Source organism: Trachemys scripta, chromosome 1 (assembly GCF_013100865.1).
Source record: "Trachemys scripta elegans isolate TJP31775 chromosome 1, CAS_Tse_1.0, whole genome shotgun sequence".
NCBI lineage: Eukaryota > Metazoa > Chordata > Testudines > Emydidae > Trachemys > Trachemys scripta.
In genome coordinates, this window is record NC_048298.1 from 192,299,916 (window position 1) to 192,319,782 (window position 19,867).

Here is a 19,867-nt window from a genome sequence, read left to right on the forward strand (position 1 = left end):
TTGATTCTGACCTCACACCAGTTTTGCACTGGGGTACACCATTGACTTCTGTGGAGCTACTCCTCATTTACACGAGTTTGTCAGAGGACAATCAGACTCATTGAGTATTATGCCTGAGGATCTGTTATGTAGCACATTACACTTGAGGAGCTGTTAATGAAAACATTCACATTTAATTAAGCATCACATCCTAGCAGGTAAGTGTACTGTTAGGTAAACTGAGGCACAAAGCTGGTACGTGACCTGACTCGGTCTAACGGCTAGACCAGGGTGCTCAGTATATTGAGATCCTGGTAATCTGCAGAATGAAAGTGTTTGAGAACCCAGCAGTAGAATCATAGAATCGTAGGCTGGGAAGGAACCTCAAGATGTCATCTAGTCCAGTCCCTGGCACTCATAGCAGGACTACGTATTATCTAGACCATCCCTGATAAGTGTTTGTCTAACCTACTCTTAAAAATCTCCAGTGATGGAGAGTCCACATCCTCTCTGGGCAATTTATTCCAGTGCTTAACCACCCTGACAATTAGGAAGTGTTTTCCTTATTTCCACCTATACCTCCATTGCTGTAATTTAAGCCCATTGTTTCTTGCCCTATCCTCAGAGGTTAAGGAGAACTTTTTTTCTCCCTCCACCTTGTAACAACCTTTTACGTACTTGAAAACTGTTATCATGTCCCCTCTCATCTTCTTTTCACCAGACTAAACAAACCCAATTTTTTCAATCTTCCCTCGTAGGTGATGTTTTCTACACCATTAGTCATCTTTGTTGCTCTTCTCTGGACTGTCTCCAATTTGTCCACATCTTTCCTGAAATGTGGTGCCCAGAAATGAACACAATACTCCAGTTGAGGCCTAATCAGCACGGAGTAGAGCAGAAGAATTACTCCTCATGTCTTGCTTACAATACTCCTGCTAATACATCCCAGAATGATGTTTGCTTTTTTTGCAACTATGTTGACTCATATTTAGCTTGTGATCCACTCTGACCCCCAGATCTCTTTCTGAAGTACTCTGGCCAACTTTCACACACTCTTTATTCATATGAGTAGTCCTATATGAGTACCCATAGGATTACCGTTATGCAGTCTCTCTCAACCTTTCCAGATTATTGTATCCCTCTCAGGAATCTGATTTGTCTTGCATACCCCAACTTTCACCTCAGTTAAAAACGACTTGCTTACAAAATCAGACAGAAAAATACAGAAGTGTCACAGCACACTATTACTGAAAAATTGCTTAATTTCACATTTTTACTATATAATTATAAAATAAATTAATTGGAATATAAATATTGTACTTGCATTTCAGTGTATAGTATATAGAGATATATAAACAAGTCATTGTCTTTATGAATTTTTAGTTTGTACTGATGTCGCTAGTGCTTTTTCTGTAGCCTGTTGTAAACCTAGGCAAATCTCTAGAAGAGCTGATGTATCCCCTGGAAGACCTCTGTGTACCCCCAGTGATACACATACCCCTGGTTGAGAACCACTGCAGTTATGCATGGGAATAATTGTCTGCAGGATCAGGGCCATACTTCTTGATGGTAGACCCCTAAAGACAACAGCCTATGAAAAATAGTGCAGATCATGATTCATGTAATTTGTTTCAACTTTCCCTGTGACTCATCAAATTTCAGTGAATTCAAGGGAGCTGATAAAATAGTTTCTTGATGTCTAGTTATTAATGCAGCAAATTAAGCAATGCACATTCTAAAACACCCTGTCATGTTAAACTATTTGTACAGTACAGTTTAGTGAATATTTTTTAGAGTAAAGAATGGTTTAAAGCAGACTATTTAGAAATTTGGAAGAGGGGATCATATCAATAGTTAATGCTCCCCTCTGCATTCCTTTTAAAAGGTGGTATCTCTGTTTATGGTTGGGTATCTTCAGCATATTTCTTAGAGCTCCAAGCATTCCTCCAAACACTTCGAAGTTTAAGGCCACCATCCTTCTGTCCAGAAAGACTGCACAGGATAAATAAATATATGGAGATATACCTGTCTCATAGAGCTGGAAGGGATGACCTTGAAAGGTCATTGAGTCCAGCTCTACACCTTCACTAGCAGGACCAAATACTGATTTTGCCCTAGATCTCTAAGTGGCCCTCTCAAGGATTGAACTCACAACCTTGGGTTTAGCAGGCCAATGCTCAAACCACTGAGCTATACCTCCACCAGCTGTGAGTTCTTATCACTTCCTGTACCAGTCACTACATCTCTAAAAAGCACACAGCTTCTGCAGTACTCCTTCTTCCCAAGGCATTCCTGACCAGGAATCTAGCCTGGATCTCTCATGTGCCAGTGCTTAATTTGTTCCAGGGCTGAGCCCCGCGGGGCATTTGTCAGCTTGGCAGTTCAGAGCCCTGGCACTGTTGGACTTGCTGTGTCAGTTATGAAAGTAAAAAAATTGCTTGAACCCCAGCACCTAATTGCTTGAGCCCCGACCAGGGCCAGGGCCAGCTCCAGCTTTTTTGCCACCCCAAGCGGCAAAAAAAAAAAAGAAGAAAAACCCGATTGAGCTCCCGCCGAAGAGGAAGAGACGGAGTGAAGGACCCGCTGCCAAAGACTAAAGTGGGGCGCTTGAGCAGCTGCTGAACTGCCGCCGAAGACCCAGACGTGCCGCCCCAATTCCGGTCGGCATGCCGCCCCTTTCTATTGGCTGCCCCAGGCACTTGCTTCCTTAGCTGGTGCCTGGAGCCGGCCCTGGCCCCAGCACCTCTTTCATAACAAATTAAGCACTGATCAGTGCACATCGCCAAGTGCTCACCAGATAATTTCTCTTTACTGAGGGTTCCACCTGAAGATGTTTCTTTCAAACCTCTCAGTTTGTGGATATTAAGAAGTAGCAGAGGATAAAAAGTATGTTTGATCATACAGTTGTGTGCCTTGAAATCACAATATGCAGGATCTTTCTGGCTTCTGTGCTTCATTTCAGAATCACATGCTATCATTAGAAAAGTAATTATTTACTCTTCATCTGTGTACTGTGCTGAAGTGAATATCCTTAGAATCTGCCAATGTTCTTGAGACGAGACTGACCCATATAGGTGTTAGATCTCTGGCCCCAACTGATCTAACATCCACCTCTCTGTCTGATACACAGGCAATGTAAAAAGCTAGTGGAGGGTTTAAATTCTTGGACTGATGTTTCTCTCTCTTCCCCCACCCCCAACTAGAATTACACCTGCATAAACCAAGAATCAGGCATAACATTTTGAATAGAACATTTAAAACTTTAGTAGGATAGTAGCAAACACAAAATGAGCATCTTATCTCAGTGTTGTGTTGTATCCTAACCACGCTCAACAGGCATTGAAATCGTTTAGACAAGACTACCGATTATAATTATACCCTGCTCTTATTGGGTTTTTTTAATCAGTAGGTCACAAAGAACTTTACAAAAGAAGCAAGTATCATTATCCCCATTTTATAGATGGGGAAACTGAGGCACTGAGCGGTGAAGTTACTGGGCCAACTATTAATTAAGTTGGGAAATAAAGGAGAAACAACCTGATATTTTGGATAGGAATAGGCTCAAGTTACACTACTTGGAACTCAATTTCAAACACTAGTAAACTCTTGGTATTTAGAAGTGAGGTTTTAGATGGGGCTTATCTCTATGTTTGGAAAATATAACTGATAAGATAGGTAGTCCTATCAGTACTTTCTCAGCTTGTCAAGAACACCATTTGATTACAAAATTAGAAAAGAAAGTTTCTTCTTTCCCAGTGATTTCAACACAGTAGTATGGCGGATGGCACCGTTGAGGGGGACGCAATTCAGCCGGGCACGGTGTATAAACCGCCAGTTGGTGAACCAGGTGAAGCTGCCCGTGGGGAGGAAGTGGTTGCCGGAGTCCCACTTGCTGGTTACTTCGAAGGCCTTGCCCTGGTCCGGTTTTTTCTTCAGGGTGTCCACGTAGAGCACGTGGACGGCGGCCTTCAGGGATCTCTCCAGCACACCTCTGGCTCCGGGGGTGACGATGATGATGTCCTCCGTTCCGATCCGCAGTATTAGGACTCCCAGCTCCTCCCGTTCCTCACTCCATTCCCAGCGGCAGCCCAGTCGCTTCCCCAGCCGGCACGTGGCATTGCGGGCGCGGGACCACAGTGAGGTGAGATCGCCCCTGTCCCGGGCGAAGTCGCCGTCCAGGGAGCCGCTCAGGAAGGTGGCCACATCTCGGTTGGAGGGAGGTCTGCCGATTCGTTTCTTACTGGCGGTGTGCAGAGCGGTCGTTGCAACATTCTTCACCTTGGTGTCTGGGCACGTCAGGAGGCAGAAGGCGTGCGTGATGACCGCGATGTCACAGAGGTCTCCCATACGGGGGACGCCGGCAGCACCGTGCCTGTGCTTGATGTAGACGAGCTCGTTGCTAGCTCTCTGGGGCAGGGACAGCCATTTCTTGACCAACTGCCGGATGGTGTTGTCCGCCTTGTTTAGGGGCACCTTTGCCACGGCGGATCCTCTCAGGACGAAGGCGATGCGTGCTCCTGTTTCACATTGATATAGCCATGTAAGGCCATTGGAGAGGAAAGGATAATCATGATGAGAGAAGCGTTACATCAGACTTCTTATTTAGCAGTCCAAAATTCTTCTGTGAAAATTGTCGTTAAAGCAATTCAGTAACACTTTTCACAGCCTGGACAATAAACATTACACAATAAGGCATAATCGTATTGTGCCAACTTTGCACCCCTTCTCTGAGCTGGACACAGATGCTGTTAGATGTCCTAAGATAGCACGCACCTGAACCTATTTCTCTTTTTGGTTTGGGCATCAACCCCCTTTGCTTACATGGATCCAGGGGCCCCTAAAGCAAAGACTCAATTTCACACACAGGAATTCTGAGACCATTTATATAAAGAAATATAAGCAAGGGAATGGGTACAGACTGATGGGCCGAAAGGGGATGGGGGACTGAAGGGAATTAAACAACGACAGTGAAACAATAGTACCATCCCTCCCCTTTCTGCTCCCCCGCCTCCCAAGGTACCCAAAACCTTCACACACATGCACAGCCCACCTGAGGCCTCCAATCACAGGAGTGGTGCACATAAAGCAGAAATGCGCTAGCTTGGTGGGGTGTGCTGCTCGGTGACTGCTCAGTTTGGACCTCTGACCTGTCGGGGTACCCTTGCTCCTTGGCTACTCAGCTTCACCTGCCCTTGGGACATGTGAGTCTGAATCCAAAGTGTTCACCACCAGTTGCAGTCTAGCAGTGTTCATCACAGGCTTGTTCCCTGGGGTCACAGACACCCACACCCAGTGCAACACAGTCCTTCTCCCTTTCCACCGAGGCGCTTCTCACCCCTGCCTCTCCACCTACTCCTCCCAACTGTTCTGGAATCCTCCGGCTTCTTGCCCCTCTTGGCGACTGATCCACCAAAACTTGGCTGCTTGCTCTTAGGCACCATCTGCTGGCTTATTATGGTATGTTGTACAACACAAGCTATGCTGCAGTGTTATTCTACAGCAGTGGATCTCAAACTAAGGCTGCCGCTTGTTCAGGGAAAGCCTCTGGTGGGCCGGGCCCATTTGTTTACCTGCCACGTCCACAGGTTTGGCCGATCGCAGCTCCCAGTGGCTGCGGTTTGCCGCTCCAGGCCAATAGGAGCTGCTGGAAGCAGCGGCCAGTACGTCCCTCGGCCCATGCCGCTTCCTGCAGCTCCCATTGGCCTGGAGCAGCGAACCACAGCCACTGGGAGCTGCGATCGGCCAAACCTGCGGACGCGGCAGGTAAACAAACCGGCCCAGCCCACCAGGGGCTTTCCCTGAGCAAGCGGTGGCCCTAGTTTGAGAATCACTGTTCTACAGACACTAGCATTTTACATAGTTTTAAAAGGTTGCAAACCCTGTACTGTTTCACAGTGATCCTGACTATTTTACTGACTGAAAAAATACATCACCTAAGGGCTACTGTTGTCAGATCCAACAGGTTGATACTACCATGCAAAGGGCTGGAAGCCAAGCACAGGCTTGCTTCGAAAGTATTTTTTGCACTACTGAATTAGGAATTTTACCAGGAAAAAAAAATTCAAATGCTTGTTGAAAAATTGGAACAAAATCCAATGATCAACAAAAATTAATAAGGGATAGAATTCTGGACATGCGGAGGATGAGATACTCGAAGCTAAATATAGAACAGAATTTGGGTTTATACACTGTTTCCTACTCATGATATCCATATCCCAAAGTGAAATACAAAGTAATTAGTTGTAAACTGGTAGAGACTATGTGTAATCAGAGCAGTTATTGTGTCTTTAATAATAGCTCCTGTTCAGCCTTGAATATTAAAATGTGTTTTATTGAGTGGGAATATCGGGCAAGACACGGGTTATTAATCTCTACCCTCTCTGGAAAGTAGCATGAGATCTTTGACACACACCAGAGCTGTACAGAAGGGACTAAGATAGAAAGGACATTTGTCTAAAAATGTTACAGAAATATTAGCATTGTGGATATGACCCAAAATCCAGTCAATAAGCATTAGCGCTGACTCAGTGGCCTATTTCATACTCTTTGCACATTTAATCCAACTATTATTTCCACTCCAGAAAGTCTCAGTCATCTCATTAGTCACTCTGCTTTCTTTCCTTGCTTCATGTTACCCTCAGAAGCAAGTCGAGCATATTCTGTACTTAAATCAAATGGCTACATGTTAGCTTTGTTGGAGGCTTATTAATATGATTGTGCAAAATATTAAATGATGACCAGTTTCACTTTTTTCTAAGCCTATTGGAAATTCCTCTAAAGACAAGGGGGCAACAAACGTTAACCCTAAAACTGGGGAAGCAAACTATGCGCAATTGCTATAATGTTTTTGAGGATTATATTCCTTCCATTGCTGTCTGGCACATGCACGAGGGAGAGGCGGTTAACTGGATTTATATATGGTTGGGGATCTTGAAGTTAGCAATCTGCAAATTCAGACTAAACCCTCTAGCACTCTCTCCCCCACCTTTAGAGTGTTGTTAAAAGAGAACCAAAATAAAAATGACTAAACTGAGCTGGCTTTGATAGTTCAATAAAGAGAACTTTGTGACAGCATTTCTGCAGGGAACTGGACAGGGAAGGAAATAGCTGGTGAAATATAGAGCCTTCTATTTCAAGGTGGTGAGTTCAAGTCCAGTCCAAAATTGTAGTTATCAAAAGTTTCTACAACATGAGGTCTATTTGAAATTAACCTAGTGGCGCCAGTCTAGTTCCCAACAGGTAAGAATCCACACAATCATGTCACCCTTGCCAATGGAGTTAACAAAGAAACTAAGGACTGAATGGCTATATTGCCTCAACCCACCACTAAACCCTAGATGTCAGTTCTCCAGTGTGTTGCTGGGGCAGTGTATGGCAACCAGAATGGCCACTGCCTGTGCTATATCTTTTCCATGGATAAGTAGAAGAATTCAGTCAGAGTTCCAATCCAGCACCCTTCACTACAATCACATGATTTTGGTAACTCAAGTGATTGACACCCAGGTTGGCCTAGCAGCAGTGTGAGTGTCCACACTGCAAAGCCACAGTGGAATTGCTGCATCCACACTGGTACTGTGCTCATGCCTGTAAGGCCGTAGAACTTCTGGGAGCACATCCCATAGTTCTTAGTCCTGCTCTAAGCTGCGCCACTCTATGAATTATTTATTTTTTTTTGGAAGCGTATTTTGGGACGACCTGGGCACCTGTGTGGAAGTGGTCTTAGCCCACCAACTCAATGAAGTACTTCTTGTTTGACACTCTCTAGATTTCTGTCCAGGGTGGACCTCTGTCCCAATCTGTGGGTAACCATGGCTCCTACTCTGAGATGTTGGCATTAACGCAACTCAAAACGGATACAGGACATCAGACACAACAGAGGGCATTTCAGCAGCCGCTTGTCATCCTGAGAAAACGATGGCAGCAGGGCTTGTTTAGGAGATCATGCAGGCTGCATGCAGCTATGGAGCAGTGGAGACAGCTGATGCAGCTTTTAATAGCTGTGGAATCCCAGTAAAGCTGATTGGCAATTCTGGAGCAGGACCACAAGCATAGAGTGATGGGACTGCATTATCATGCGGACCTAGGACGATGATCGTCAGTGGTTCTAGAACTTCTGTATGAGGAAAGATGTCTTTCTGGAGTGTGTGATGAGCTTCCCTTGGCCCTTAAGTACCAGGACACGCAGTTGAGAGAGGCCAGAAGTGAGTTGCAATTGCCATCTGGAAGCAGGTTACCAAGACTGTGACAGGTCGGTGGGTAATCATTTTGCCATTGGCAACTAGGGTGACCAGATGTCCCAATTTTATAGGGAAAGTCCTAATATTCGGGGCTTTGCCAATTACCCCCCATCCACTGTCCAGGTTTTTCACACTTGCTATCTGGTCACCCTATGTGGCAATGGATGTTTGCAAGCTAATATTGCTGTGGTTCACTCCTAGATAGTGAAAATTGCTAATGTCTGTGTAATAAAAGCGGGCTTTGAGTGAATGGGCTTTTCAGACTGTGCTAGGGCTATAAATGGTGCACAAATGCCCAAAGTCCATCCCCCCACACCCCGCACAAGTTACACATAATGTAAAATAGAAAGGATACTACTAGCTCATTAATCAGGTCTTAGGGCAAAATAACTCACAACCTCAGTCTCAAAACAAAGGGCCCAACCCTTTTTCCACTGAGAAGTCACCAGGAAAACTCCCATTTACTTCACTGGGAGTAAGAATGTGCAGGCAATCACAGAAACAATTGTATATTTGCTGGGAAATGATTGCTTGCTGGCTGACTGCTTTGCTTGAAAAGAGAAGGAAGCCAATCAGAAGAGCTCAGCAGCTGACAAAGGAAAAGACCTTTTATAGCATAAAATCATTGGTTTAAAAAAAAAACCCTAAAGACAATCATTCAAATCACAGAATCATAGAATATCAAGGTTGGAAGGGACCTCAGGAGGTCATCTAGTCCAACCCCCTGCTCAAAGCAGGACCAATTCCCAACTAAATTTTGAGCTCCTTATCAAAATGCAACAAGTGATTTATGAATCACAGTTTCTATCAAACTTTTAAAAGACCAAGAAAATTAGGAATCTAGCCCATAGTCCACTTAAATATAACTTTGCACTCTTTCGTTATTATCTGGAACTTTTAAAAATTCATCCTGGCTTCATTGAAAGCCCTGTGTTTTCCTTCCTGAAACAGGCTGGCTTTCTGACCTTTAGTGCTTCCTGAATATTTTTTATCTTATCCCACTCTTATCCCAGTTTCTGGTCACTAATAACTGATTTCCAGAATGAGAACCCCGGACATCAGAAATAGCACTCCCAGTATGTCACAAAAGTTCATTCTGAGTTCAGCTGCAATTGCCATCATCTCCTAAATTATTGCATTTGTCAGTTGTTTGTACAATAATGGGCTTGTGATATTGTGTCGGACAGTTTTAGTAGCCAGCACCTCCGAAAGATGCTGTGTTTTGCTAAGAGCAGGATTTCAGCCATATCTAAATCTGATTAAAAATATATTTAAAACCTTGATTTATTGCTTTGATTGCAGCTGGACTGTAATAAACTAAGGTCCATCACTGTGGTGATTATCAAAATAGCCATATAGGATAAATTGACTCTTGATGCCAATTACTTTCTGAATAACGTGTAATAACTGGTAATGATCTGCCTCAGGTTTTTAATGATCTAATTGTTCAATCCTGTAAATTTAATCTAGATACCTGAATGAGTGGGGAAATGCACTAACATTTATCCCCTTCTCTTACTATTAAAAAACCCCACCAACAACAAAAACCACATGCCACCCACTACAATGAGGTTTTTTTAATTTCTCCCAGAGACTGGGAAATGAAACATTGGTTAAATATCTCCTCTAAAGATAGCATATCTTACCTAGTCTCTCACTTCCTGTGCATTGCCAACTCTTAAAATTCTATTACGACTTTTGTGATACTTGGTGTGTTTTCTTAAATCCCCAACTCCTGGAATCTTTTTATTATGTAAAATTCTCAACTTTCATTGTCTGGAGGGAAATGTTAAGTTTCTGCCCCAGGGTTGTGTAGAAAAGCTTGCTAACATGATGCTTGAAGGCTCAAAAACCAAAAGGCAAATAAGAACGCAATATCTGTATAGATACTTTTATCTCGTGATTTTGAAACCAATCTCATTTTTGGCCTAATTTATTATTTTTTGAGTGCTTAGGGTTGCAAGCATCAGTACAAGATTGAGTCCTGATATTATAGGTGGGGCTGGTAGCACCACCCATTATTAAGGTTGCCTGACACCTTTCATTATAAACCCTGTTTTCAGTTGCTTATAATTTTGCCAAACTTTGACAATATGGGTAGAAATGGTCCGTGTTGGATGTCTGCTTCAGGCTGAATTTATTTATTTAGTTTCATTTCAACCAAAACTGTTCAGCCATATCTGAGAACAAGACTAGGGAAACATAAATTTTGCCCAGGTTAAACAATTTCTGAGACCTTTTCTTTGAAATGATCTGGGGGTGGGGAAAGGGAGCTTGCTTTGGAGCAGGGACTTAAAATTTGGTCTTTGTGTCAGGGATGTGCCTTTTGCCATCAGTGTGAAAATCTGTCCAAATTTGGCCAAAGGTTTAAGCCTTTGAAAAATTTCAGTTTGCACGTGCTCAGTAGAGACTTCTTAGATTTTAGCGGCTAAATCCCCTGAAGGTTCCATGAGCACTGGGCACATTACAGCCTGGGTCTGAGCAGGACTTTTTCTGCAATTACAGCTCTGGGCTGCTACAGGCCAAGCTAAATCAGAGCCCAGGCACTGGAACTGAAAATAGACACTGGGCTCTTAATGGCCCCTCTGTTGGGTCCAGGCAGTGAGGAGGAGGGTGCTGCAAGGAAAGAGCCAGACCTGAGGGAGAATAGATAGAACAAGGAGCCTGAGTGAGGTTGCATGCTGATGGGGGGTGGGGAGAGGGAGGCCGGGCAGGCTGGTCAAGGAGACTGGCACTGGCTGAATAAAGATACTGGGTTTATGAGCTAGGGAAGGCCATGGGGGGAGACATGTTTCAGATCAGGAGTTGGGGCAGGAGGGAGACAAAGACTGTGAGCCAGAGAAGGTAATGGGAAGCAAGCCAGTAGGTGGGAGGAGACTGGAACTGAGTGGGAGCAGGGTAAAGGACCAGGGAAGGGAGAGAGATCTGATGAGGAGCTGGTGCAGAGGAGAAGTGGGACTGACTGGACAAAGAGAGGGGTTCAAAGAGTTGGGAAGCAAGAGAGAACAGTGAAGTTGGATGAGGAGACTAGGGAAGGAGACTGGGAATGTGGGTGGAGGGGACAACTGGAGGCCAGGGTGGGGGAGAGAGGCAGACTGGATGAGAAGCCAGGAGGGGAGAACTGGGACCGGCTGAGCAAGGAGGTTGGGACTGGGGTGAGAAGCCTGAGGCATGGAGACTGGGAGCTGCAAAGTGAAGAGAATGAGATTGGAAGAAGGAGCCAGGAGTGAGGAAGCAACGGGATTGGAACAGGCTGGAGAAGGGGTCATGCTTGGGGGGAATAAACAGAAGAATCCATGCCCAGTAGAGCACACTCCCCATTAGAGCCTGGCATGGAAAGCAAGATCCTCGAGTCTCACCATTCCTCTGCTGTCAGCAAATATGTGTGAAACCCACTGGCAAAGTGTCCTGTCCCCCCTCTAGTGCTGGGCCACATGCAGGATGACAACCTACTACTGACAAGTTTGCTATCAGTTATTCTGTTAACTCAAATGGCAGAGGTCTGAGTGGCAGAAGGAACGAGACAGGGGATTACAGGAAGACCATGAGTGTGTCCTTTCTCTTCCTGCAGTCCCCTTCCCCATACCTGCCAACTTCTGCAACAAATGAAGCAAGGGTCCGACAGACAACAGCCTTCTTTACTACACAATCATGATTCATCTCCAGAGCAGGTCTATCCTGTGGACTGAAAGAGGCAGGGGTCCAGTGGAAAAAATAGTATGTGATCATGTAATTAAAGACTGTATCATAATGCAAATACACAAAGGGGTGGCATGGAAAACCTAACTCCAGCATTTCCTGACTTTTGGAGATTTTTAAACTGACCTCTTTTAGGATTGTCTTTGCAACCTTAATAGTGTTTTTTTAACATCATTTTTTGTGTGTAAAAGGGAAAAGGGCATTCTTTGGGGGTCAACAGCAGTGGGAAAAATTAGAATTTGTCTCAAGTGGATTCAACTGCTAACTTAACAGTACTGCAATAGTGCCGTACATTACAGTGGGAAGTTTGGCATATTGGAAAACATTACATTCTGTCTAAATTATAGGACCAGATCCTCAGCGATATAAATCAGTGCAGCACTGTTGACTTGAATTAACCAATGCCTACTGACACTGAGGATCTAACCCATTATATAGACATCCTTCAGCACTTACAATTGTTTCTTTTTACAATGTGTGGTCATGATCATTAGCTAGATTAAGTGTATGATAAAGTTTCTTTGCTATCATTTCAGGTATCGTATGCTATATTTGTAGATAGTTGGGTTAGGATTGCAAAATCCCCTTTCCTCCTCTGCTTTCTCATTGAAAATAAATGAATTAGAAAAAGGGGAAGAGAAGAAAGGGAGGAAAGAATTCCAACATCCAGGGCAAATCAGATATTTCAAAAGCAAGGATGATCATTTACATAAAGCCAGTACATGAGGTTAATGTCCGATGGAATTTAACCGTACCTTATCTTCTTTGTCTTGTTTTTCTTCACTGCTGCTGTTTTGCTTGGAAGGTGGTCTTCAGTAAATACTGCAATTCCAGAGATATTGTGGACCTCTTCTGCATTGCAACTGGGTTACCAAGGTAGGTATCACTTGATACATTTGACAAGGGCTAATATACCTTTCACCTTGGTTCCTTCCCTCTTCAGAACAATTCAGAAGTCGCCTCAAAACAATCACCCTCACCTCACTCAACAATCCCTGAGTTTTGGGAAGAGGAGAAGATATTTCAGAATCCAGACCCTGAACCCAGATTTGAATTTTGCATCTCAGGCATATCTCAAGTTACAGTATGTGGGAATCTGAAATTGGGGCAACAGTAATTCATGCATAAATATCAATAGAAGAGGGCTTAATGCACTATTGGAAGGTGCTCAGATATCACAATATTGGTCTGGTATAAGGAATAGAATAGAAGCGAGGGGTGTTTTGAGAACTTGTGCACAGACAAATCCAGTCAAGGATACCAGTTTTACATCTGGGGCAGTGTCAGATAGAACTATACCAATCTTCTTCAAGGTTCCTGGTATCCAAACAGAGTACCCACTAGAATTGTGCACAAGTGGGACAAACAAACAAAAATGTCGCTGAGTCCAGGCCATGTTCTCCTTTATTTGGGTTATTTCTGTGGGAGGGGTGTGGTCTAAAAATTCCATGAGTCTCCACTCCTGGAGTTTCTTGTTAATTGTTTCATTTGGGATAGAGTTTGGTGTTCCTATCCTCCACAAAGGGACTTGGCTGGAGGTTTCACCCATGAATCTGGGTGAAACCTTTGTCTGTGCACTGGAGTCCAGTTCCCACTGCTCCCTGGACATCACAGAACCCTCGAAAAGGGGTATGCAGAGAGGAGTATGATGTCCCTTAGATGTACATGCCCACAGTACAAAACCCAAGAAAAACAACAACAGATCATTAAGTCACAGGGTTATTGAGTGTGGTTAACTCTGTGGGCATCTGGAGAATCCTACTGACTATTATTTACATAAAACTCTGGGATGGAATCCAATAAGCTTTGCTGTTTACCCTTGCTATTACCCCTCCTTCGATATTAGAGAGATCAACAATTGTCGTTTGCCTGTGATGTCAAACACTTCCACTGTCACTCAGAAAACCTTGTTTAACAACGTAAGGCATTCATGGACAATAACAGGAGGGTTTCAATTAAACAGGCTGGGTTATGGTTTGTTTTAAATAGGGCCATACAAAGGGCTGCTGAAGTTTCACTAATTTCAAACAAGCTTCTGGTGAGCCCATTTCAGTCTGTGGTGCCAAAACTAGCAAAATAATATTCAGAAAACATTGCCCTCTTTTCAGTTGCTGTTGGTGTTCTGTTTTTGTTTGTTGTGAAGGAGTTTCTTTAACAATTTCAGAATTCCCTTTTGTAAAAGAAGTGAATAACAACACTGATAATCACTTGTGTAGAATGAAGGGGGTTGGATTTTGTATGTATTATCTCAAGGTAAGTATTTTTATTGATTTTTAACTCAGTCAATATATATCTGCCAAGTCAATAAATCATGATACCTCCTCAGTGGAAGTCAGTATCTGATTATTCAACAGCACAGCATATGTGATTTTATAGGGAGCAAAGTTCCCTCTGGGGACAGACAAGACCATAGTTGCATTTTAATCACAAATGTCTCTTGTGGTTGTACTGTACAGAACATAGCCATTAAGGACCTAATTCTCCCCGGCCTTGCCCCTTGTGTAGTCATCATCTACACCAGTGCAAAATGGGTGTGATACAGTAGCTACTCAGAATGGGAGTGTTCTAAGCCCACTTAGCCAGTTATACCTGTGCAATGCAAGGTCTGAGGCAGCGCAGAATCAGGACCATCACTTTCTAGGTTAAATAAACCTCTTTGATTCGTGTCTTTCAGGAACACAACTATCTCACTTTTGACGGTTGATAATTGCATGGTATCCATCGATCCAACAATGCCAGCAAACTCAGAGAGGTAAGCCTGAGGCGGGCTCAATCCTGTAAAATAGCACCAAGCCAAGGGGAAAGGGTTTGCTTAGCCACAAACACCTTTCCTGTGCGATGTGGTAGCAGAGCCTGTGCAGTGGGAGATAGCTGTCAGCAGAAGTTGGGCACAAGATGATAACACAAATGCCTCTTCGGTTTTTAATTTTACCTATTATTAAAGTAGGCGGAGCTATCTGAGGAAAAACTACTGCACATAAGTATTTAGTATAGAACATCTTTTTACAACCCACTGTGTTTACTCCAAAGGCTCCCAGCTCCCTTAATTCACAGCCTTCTTTATTTCTCTATTAGAACGTAGGTATGCCATTATTTAGAAACTGGGGGTCCCAGCTTTTATGAGGTATGGATTCATATACATGCTGCTCCAAGCCCAACACGGCTCTAAACCCCATTTACTTTTGTTCCCTGGCATCTCATAGCTTGCTCTGCCTTGCTATTTTTTTCACTGTGGCCACTCTCATTATTCTTTCTTTATTTATGTATTTACTTGTATTACCGTAGTGCCTAGCCCCCATCCCAGTCATGGGCCAGGACCTCACTGTGCTAGGCACTGTACAAACAGAACAAAAAGACTATCCCTGCCCCAAGGAACAGGGCTGCCCAGGGGGGCAAGTGGGACAATTTGCCCCAGGCCCCGGGCCCCGCAGGGGCCCCCACAAGAATGGCTGAGGCTCGCTTCCGCCATCCCCCCAGCGCCTCAGTGCATCCTGGACAGCGCTGCAGCTGTGTGGCTCCGGCAGGCCTGAGCTCCTCCCCACTCAGAGCCGCGTGGTAAGGGGGTGAGGCTGCAAGCTCCGGGCCGAGCGGCTCCTCCCCTTACCACACGGCTCTGAGCGGGGAGGAGCTCAGGCCTTCCGGAGCCACGTGGCTGCAGCGCTGTCCAGGGCCACTCCTGGACGTGCGCGCTGAGACGCCGGGAGGCGGGGGTAAGCGGCCGGAACCAGGGGGGTTGGATAAGGGGCAGGGAGTCCCGGGGACAGGGAGGGGGGGTTGGATGGGGCAGAGGTTCTGGGGGGGGCAGTCAGGGGACAGGGAAGGGGGGATTGGATTTGGGAGGTCTCGGAGGTGGTAGTCGGGGGACAAGGAGCAGGATGGGTCAGGGATTCTAAAAAATTCTCATTTCATTTGAAATGTTTAGCAGGGTTTTTATTTGTTTGTTTGTTTGTTTTTCTGCTTCTTGGTGAAACAAGAACCAAAAAAGCCTCCAAGGTTTTCAATTTGTTGTTACCCCTCTACCCCGCCTCCTTTCTCTCCCTCTTTACCTTTTTGTCTCCCCGCCCGAGAGGGAAAAGGAGGCAAGGAGAAGGAAAGCCCAAGAGAGGAAAAGCTCAATGAAAACCATTTTTAAAGACTTTAATTTAAGTGGAAAACAAAAGTTCAATGAAACAACATTTTTCTACACATTTTTTTCTTAAATGTTGTTTTGATTGAACAAAAAAATCACTGCACAGGCTTCTGTATGCTCCTTATGCCTAGCCTGAATGGCCCACTGGCCTGAGTTCAGTCTCATAGGGGGCACCTGCTCAATATAGCTTGCTTACCTTAACTCTCAGCTTCTCACCCAGCCTCAGTCCCAGTGCCTAGATATCTGGCTGAAACTGTTACTTTTGCTGGATGGCATGAGCACATTCCTCCTTCTGACCTATCACTGAGTCACTCCTTGGGCAAAGAAGAAAAATAGTGTATTTCTGCTCTTCAGATTAACCACAAGATATTTCTACATTATTTTAGCCAAGTATGTGCTTGGCCTGCCTTCTATGGCTCAGTCATGTGCAGGTAGGTGAATTAGTGGGTGAAAAACTGGTTGAAGGACAGCAATCAAGGAATGGTTATCAATGATACACTTTCAAACTGGGGAAATGTGTCCAGCAGGTCCCACAGGGGTCCAGTACTATTCAATATTTTCATAAATCAGTTGGATAATGGAGTCGAAAGTTCACTTATGCAATTTGCAGATGACACCAGGCTGGGAGGGGTTGAAAGGACTTTGGAGGACAGGATTAGAATTTGAAATGCCCTTGATAAATTGGAGGATTGGTCTGAAATCAGCAGATGAAAATCAATAAAAACAAATGCAAAGTACTACACTTAGGAATGAAAAATCAAATGCATAACTACAAAATGGGGAATAACTAGCTAGGCAATAGTACTGCTGGAAAGGATCTGGGGATTATAGTGAATCACAAAGTGAATGTGTCAACAATATGATGCAGCTACAAAAGAAACTAATATCATACTAGGTTGTTATGACATACGTTGCAACCTTGCGCAGTATCTCTGGGGATACATATTGTATTAAGCTTATGAATGGTTTATGTATCACTGTGGGCCAGGGACTGTATGCAACTTGGGGCAGTGGAGGAGAGTGAGGGGGAATGATACCACAGCTCCTCCAGGAATTAAAAGCAGTGGATGGTGATTTAAGGTGAATCACTCAGGTTGTAAAGACCTCCAGAGAGGTACCATGCCTGGGGACGCTTGCATAAACCGGTTCAAACTAGGTTTTCCAGAGACCAACGGACTAAGAAAGTATGTTTGGCATAAAAAGTCTGCATTTAAACTGACTCAGGGCCTTCTTTTGATGCAGCAAGCAGACAAGTCCTTCTGACCAAAGAGGCAACCCTTCCAGAAGGGCTGGAAGGACTTTGGCTTACTAGGGCCCCCATCAGATTGAGCGGTGACATCTGATAAGCTTTTAGAGTGTGTCATAAATGTACAGTTAAGGGTTAATTCCTTTTTTATCTGTAAAGGGTTAAGAAGCTCACATAACCTAGCTGACACCTGACCAACAGGACTAATAAGGAGACTAAATACTTTCAAATCTGGGAGGGAGGAAAGTCTTTGTCTGTCTGTTGTTGTGTGTGCTTTTGCCGGAGAAGATCAAGGAGGCAAGCCATCTAACTCCATTAAAATTAAAAAGTTTTGGATTTTTTTTAAGCAGAATTTTTTTATTGTTTCTTTAAACTATCAAACACAGCAAGCAGCAAATATTTGGCCACACACTTCTGAAACCCCAAATCATGTTCAGGTTTTGGCAGACTTATTTCAGCTTTTCAATTAAAAAAACCTCAACAAATTTTGAAGGAAAGCAGACATTGTCAGTGATTTTTTTCTGCTTTTTAAAAACCCCTAGTTTTCGATCCAAAAAAAGTTTTGACGGAAAATATTTGTCCAACCCTTTTAATGAGCTTTAGTGTCTTTTAGCACTAGCTGATGCTGAGAACCACTGATACTTTGTAAAGGTGACTTGAAAAGAAATTTTCTCAAAACTGGGTTTGTGCTGAGATGCGGAAGGTTTTTAAATGTTTATTTTTCCCAGGGCCGCCTGGGGAGGGAGGGGGGGCAAGTGAGGCAATTTTCCCCGAGCCCTACAGTGGCTCCCAGGAGAATACAGTATTCTATAGTATTGCAACTTTTTTTTATGGAAGGGGCCCCCAAAATTGCTGTGTCCCAGGCCCCCGAATCCTCTGGGCGGCCCTGCCAAGGAACTTTCTTCTTCCCAGTGACCATTTCCTTGACACCCCTATTTCCAAGCTAACCTGACTCTCCTCAAAGGGGAAAGATTTCTGCTGTGCTTGCAGTGTGACAATGGTATATTCTGGTGGCACTAAAGCAACGTGACCAAGTCCTTTACCACCAATGCAGTGGCAAATTTGAAGGCAATAAATTCATAGAAAGTCCGTGTTCTTTATTTCCATGGGTAAATTTTCAACCCACAAATTTCAAGCCAGCTCAGAATGCATTCATATACTTCCTCCCGCTCTTCATGGCATGTACACCAGTCCTATACAGAAAACACAGCATTTTGTCAGTGTCATTGTAACCAGCCCTCTTTGATATTTTTTTTCAGTACACCATATAAAGTGAGACCTGTGGCCACTGGACAGTTATCAGGTAAAACACCTTTATTTTAGCCATATTTACTAAAACACCTTTGACTGAGCTGGTAGTTTGGGATTAAAAAAATCTGGAAAATGTATAACTTGTATGTTCTCTAGCTATAATGCAAAAAAAAAAAATTGATCTGACATGGCTGTAGCTATGCCATAATCAGGAACTGTGCAAAATATTTAACTCCCAAGTAAAAAGTGGTTAAAATCAGCTGGTATTCAAGTTGAAGACACATCTGTGAACATGTAGCATGGAATTTTCAAAAGTACTCACCATTGGTCTAACTCTGCTCCCACTGAGGTCAAAGCTAAAGGTATCAGGGTATGTCTATACAGCAACTAGACACCCATGGCTGGCCTGTGCCAGCCACTCAGGTTCAGGATGTGGGGCTGTTTCATTGCTGTGTAGATGTCTGGGCTCAGGTTGGAGCCCGGGATCTAGGACCCTGCAAGGTAGGAAAATCAGAAGTGTACAGAGCAATGAAACAGGCCTGCAACCCAAGCCCTGTGAGCCCGAGTCAGCTGGCACGGACCAGCCACAGGTGTCAGGTTGCAGTGTAGACCTACCATTCCCACCGAGGTCAATAAGGGTAAGGCCATTGCTGATCACTTTTGAAAATCCCATGTGTAGTATTTTGTCAGATTTTAAATTTTTTATGTTTTTTTACCTCTGCAAACATGTCATCAAAGTTGGGCACAACATTTGTACCCTAGGTAGCACTAACAGGCTGAGGAAAGGGTGTTGTTCTTCAAACATTTACTGGGTGCAGGTTCAGTAACTCTAAATAAATGCGACATGACTGAAGAAGCTCTGGGTGGACAACAACATTGCATATACCATGTGTGCTTTCAGGGGCCTGTTCTCCAAAGCAGCTAAGTTGTTCCCTCTCCAAAGGGAACAGAATTGGCACTTTCACTTCAATCTGATCTGCTTTTGAGCAACATGCTTAGGTCAGCAGCTCCCAGATTTTGGTGTGGGGTGCACAGGAGGTCCACAGAGCACTTGCTTGTGTTCAGCAGGGAGCCAGCTAGTCATGTGGTACTGGTTGCTTCTGTCTAGCTGGTTCTCGAGCAGTGGTTCTCAAGCTGTGGGTCGGAATCCCATTGTATTGGGATTGCCAGGGCTGGCGTTAGACTTGCTGGCTAAAGCCCAAACCCCTCCACCCAGGGCCAAAGCGCAAGAGCTTCAGCCCCAGGTGGCAGGGCTTAGGTTACAGGCGGCCCCACGCCTGGGGCTGAAGCCCTTGGGCTTCAGCTTTGGTCCTCCTGCCCGAGGCG

The 19,867-nt window shown here is 44.3% G+C and overlaps 1 protein-coding gene across 3 annotated transcripts in view; it reads left to right on the top strand.

The window, feature by feature from the left end:
• PDE9A (phosphodiesterase 9A) overlaps positions 1–19,867 on the top strand; it is an 87,628-nt gene that overhangs the window by 2,515 nt on the left and 65,246 nt on the right. For all 3 annotated transcript variants that reach the window (XM_034753504.1, XM_034753485.1, XM_034753495.1), the window contains exons 2-4: positions 12,721–12,791; positions 14,590–14,667; positions 18,550–18,593. In XM_034753504.1, coding sequence (XP_034609395.1) covers positions 12,721–12,791; positions 14,590–14,667; positions 18,550–18,593 — 193 coding nt within the window. The remainder of the gene's footprint in view (positions 1–12,720; positions 12,792–14,589; positions 14,668–18,549; positions 18,594–19,867) is intronic.